The sequence below is a fragment of the Diaphorina citri genome, unplaced genomic scaffold, assembly GCF_000475195.1.
Source record: "Diaphorina citri unplaced genomic scaffold, Diaci psyllid genome assembly version 1.1 scaffold4497, whole genome shotgun sequence".
Classification (NCBI taxonomy): Eukaryota; Metazoa; Arthropoda; class Insecta; order Hemiptera; family Psyllidae; genus Diaphorina; species Diaphorina citri.
The window spans coordinates 4,377-8,125 of record NW_007381895.1 but is presented as its reverse complement, the minus strand read 5'-3'; the positions used below and the strand labels follow the sequence as shown (position 1 = coordinate 8,125).

At 39.3% G+C, this 3,749-nt stretch overlaps 1 protein-coding gene across 1 annotated transcript; it reads right to left on the bottom strand.

Moving 5' to 3' along the window:
- Positions 1-344: 344 nt before the first annotated feature.
- On the bottom strand, positions 345-3,260 carry LOC113472250. Its single transcript, XM_026831918.1, has 2 exons — positions 2,713-3,260; positions 345-1,214 (listed from the first exon to the last, which is right to left on the bottom strand). Exons 1-2 carry the CDS (start codon positions 3,025-3,027, stop codon positions 1,209-1,211), a joined length of 321 nt encoding a protein of 106 aa, XP_026687719.1. The 5' UTR covers positions 3,028-3,260; the 3' UTR covers positions 345-1,208.
- Between the last annotated feature and the right edge of the window lie 489 nt (positions 3,261-3,749).

Here is a 3,749-nt window from a genome sequence, read left to right as displayed (position 1 = left end):
AGTCTGTTATAGTACGGTGTAATGTGCTCCCGGCGCCTGACATTATATATAAAACGGACACAGGAGTTCTGGGCTCTTTGGAGTGATGTGGAAAGTTCCAAAGTCAGTCCGTGTAACAGGGGAGCACAGTACTCGAATTTGGGGAGGATGAAAGATTTCACTAGTTTTATTTTTGAATTTTGGGAAGTGAAGTTTTTAATACGTTTCAACGTCCAGAGGGTACCGAATACATTTTTTCTGATTCTGGGGACTTCATCGACCCAGCTTAAGGCATTGTCAAATATGATACCCAAATTTCTTGCTGAATCGACCACTTCTACCCTATTGCCATCAACCTCAATGGGGGGTATGGGCAGCGGAAGGTTTATTCAACAAAGTGACTAAGGGCTTATGGTCAGTTTCTACAGTAACATGTTGCCCGTACACATATTGATGGAACTTGGTCATTGCAAACCAAATAGCATACAATTCTTTTTCAATTTGTGCCCAATTTTGTTGGCTTTCTGTCAGAGCCTTTGAAGCATATGCAATTACATTATTTTTATGCAAAATAGCACAACCTACAGCATCCTTGGATGCATCTGCAGTAACAGTAATTGGTAGTTTAGAATTAAAATAAATTAACACTGGTTTCTTACATAATAAATCTTTCAACATATTAAATTCTTTGGTGTGACACTCTTGCCAGTCAAAAATAACCTCTTTTTTCAAAAGTTTTCTTAAATTCTCTATTTTTTCAGCAAGATTAGGTATGTATGATCCTAAATAGTTAACCATACCCAAAAATCTTTGTAACTCAAGAACTGAACTAGGTATAGGCATATCTTTGATTGCTTGCACTTTGGACTCGTCAACTGAGACACCATTTTTATTGAATACATGGCCCAAATAAGCAACCTGGTTAACACCAAATTTACATTTTTCAATATTGAGTTTTAAATTTATTTCCCTCAATTTATCTAACACCAATCTCAACCTCTGATCATGTTCTTGTTTGTCTCTACCATAAACAAGAAAGTCATCTATGAAATTACAAACTCCTGGTATTCTTTCAAAAGCTCTACTTACAATTTGTTGAAATTTCTCTGGAGCTAAACTTAACCCATATGGAAGTCTTAAGAAACGATACCGTCCAAATGGTGTTCCAAATGTGCATAATTTTGAACTACTATCATCTAGTGGTATACTCCAGAAAGCACTCTTTGCATCTAGCACTGAAAATACAGAAGCACCAGCAAGTCTAGATTTCAAACATTCAAAGGTAGGTAAAGGATAAATTGATCTTAAAATACATTTATTTAAGGGACGAGGATCTAGGCATACTCTAATTTGACCATTAGGTTTCTCAACCAACACAACTGAGCTACACCACTCAGTGGGTTCTGTCACTTTACTAATTATACCAGTACTCTCCATACTGTCCAATTCTGCTCGGGATTTCTCCATTAGAGCAAAAGGAATCTTTCTAGGAGGTGTTATTACTGGTTTTGACCCTTCAATGTGACAGTGTTCCTTGAGACAACCTTGACCTGAACACAAATCTTTATATTCATTTTTCACCCACTCATATGATGAGCTTGATGCCTGATCCACAGTACAAGTTAATTTTACTAAATTAAATTCAATACAGGTTACCAATCCTACTAAAGTTACTTGGTCTTCTATTCTATCTATTCTATTATGGGTTTATTTATTTATTATGGGACTGGTTGCTCCTCTCCCAAGAGAGTATGCAATTAACACTGCGACCTCTGTAGATCTATTGTGACCAGTATTTTTTACCCTGGCCTTGATGGAACCTAGAAGTACCCTCACTGGTATATTTCAACCTCCCCAGTTTCTCTAAAATTCACCTGCAGCACCTCTAAAGAGTCCGCATACTCAGGTTTATTCTAGAGAAAAGCTGTGAGTTCATATACTATCCCATTAAGAGGATACCAAGAGGTGCCTAGGCCAGAGAGCTACTTGGGGCCCCCGAACTGAAGGGGTCTAATGAGGGATGAGGGGTTTGATAGGTCTGTTATCCCAAGGCCTTGATGTAACCTAGAAGTACCCTCCCTGGTATATTTCAACCTCCCCAGTTTCTCTAAAATTCACCTGTAGCACCTCTAAAGAGTCGGCACACTCAGGTTTATTCCAGAGAAAATCTGTGAGTTCATCTACTATCCCATTAAGAGGATACCAAGAGGTGTCATCAAGGCCAGAGAGCTAGCTCAGGGCCCCTAAATTGTAGGGGTCAGTAGAGGATACCAAGAGGTGTCATCAAGGCCAGAGAGTTAGTTCAGGGCCCCTAAATCGTAGGGGTCTGATGAGGGATATTCAGGTACATAATTATGTCGTTGTACCCTACTTCCTGAGACGGACTTGACCATAGTCCCATTCAGGTACCCTCAAAAGAGCCAGTGTTATTGTCTGTGGCTTGACAGGGCTGGTTTTGTCTCAGTTTTACGTCCTTCAGCGAGACAAAGTGAAAAAATCAACCATAGCTTCTCTACTATTTATTGTACAATGTAAATTAATTCTACCTAGAATTGGAATAGGTCCTGTAACTGACATTAACCTTGCACTGGTAGGTACAATTTTATTTTCAGAAACATGTAATTTTTTAAATTCACTAAGACACATTACATTAGCTTGGGCTCCAGTATCTAACCTAGCAGGTATACTGTTGTTATTTACAATAATATCAACTTCCCAAGACTTTTTATTTACCTGGTCATTTGCACCTATGAAAAAATCTTCTTGTTCATTTTCATTTTCCATAAGAACACAGGCAGCATCCTTTGCTTTCTTGAACTTGCAACATTTAGCAAAATGATTTGAAAAACCACACTTTAAACACTTTGCACCATACGCAGGGCATTTGTTTCTTGCATGATTGCCGGAACATCTGGTACAATTCTTGATATCATAATGTTGTTGTTGTGGCTTTGACTCCTTGTTTCCTCTTTGTTTGAAACTTTTACTTTTCTTATAATTTATACTCAGACAAGATGACTCACCCGCAGCTACCTGAAGGTTCTCCATATTTAATTTTGATAATTCCAGCCCTTTGGCTTTTTCAAAAACCTTGTTCAGGCTCACTTCCCCTTCCTCCAGCAGCCGCTCTTGCACATGTGACTCCCTGAGACCTGCCACAAACAGGTCACGGACCAAAGATTCACGTAGGGACCCAAATTCACAGGTGAGGGAGAGGTTGGTGAGTGATGTGAAAAATTCGTCTATGCCCTCCTCCGACCTCTGCTTTCTTGTGAAAAACCGGTGTCGAAAAACAGAAAATCCTTCATAACTCCGCCCCTGTTGAAAATCGGATCTGTCCAGATAGCTTTTTCTGGTAGCCCTTTAGGTCCTACATCAACCCTCAAGCGTTGTACAGTCGTTCGCGGGACACCCTGTATACAAATGTTCTTCTTTGGTAAGAAGTATTCCTCATACTTCTTTAGTAATGATGTATGATCAATGTCCTTTATATTAACATTGAATGATTTGAATATATATAAAACTTCTGTCCCCAAGGAGTGCAGCAAAATTGCATTTTTTCGCTCATTTGTCTCGTTAGTAAGTTGGTGAGCCGTCATGTATATTGAGAAAAGCAAGGCCCAATCCCTCCACGCATCAGCTTTGTTGGAGGTGTTGCTAAGCACTAGGGGTCCAACTCCCCCAAATAGACTCTTGTCTTTCCTCGTCTCTGTTTTAATTGACGTTCCTTCCATTTCCGTTAATAATTACCTGACACCATGTTATGTTGT

Coding starts and splice junctions, on each gene's coding strand:
- LOC113472250 (XM_026831918.1), bottom strand. CDS start 3,027: ATGGAGAACCTTCAGGTAGCTGCGGGTGAGTCATCTTGTCTGAGTATA.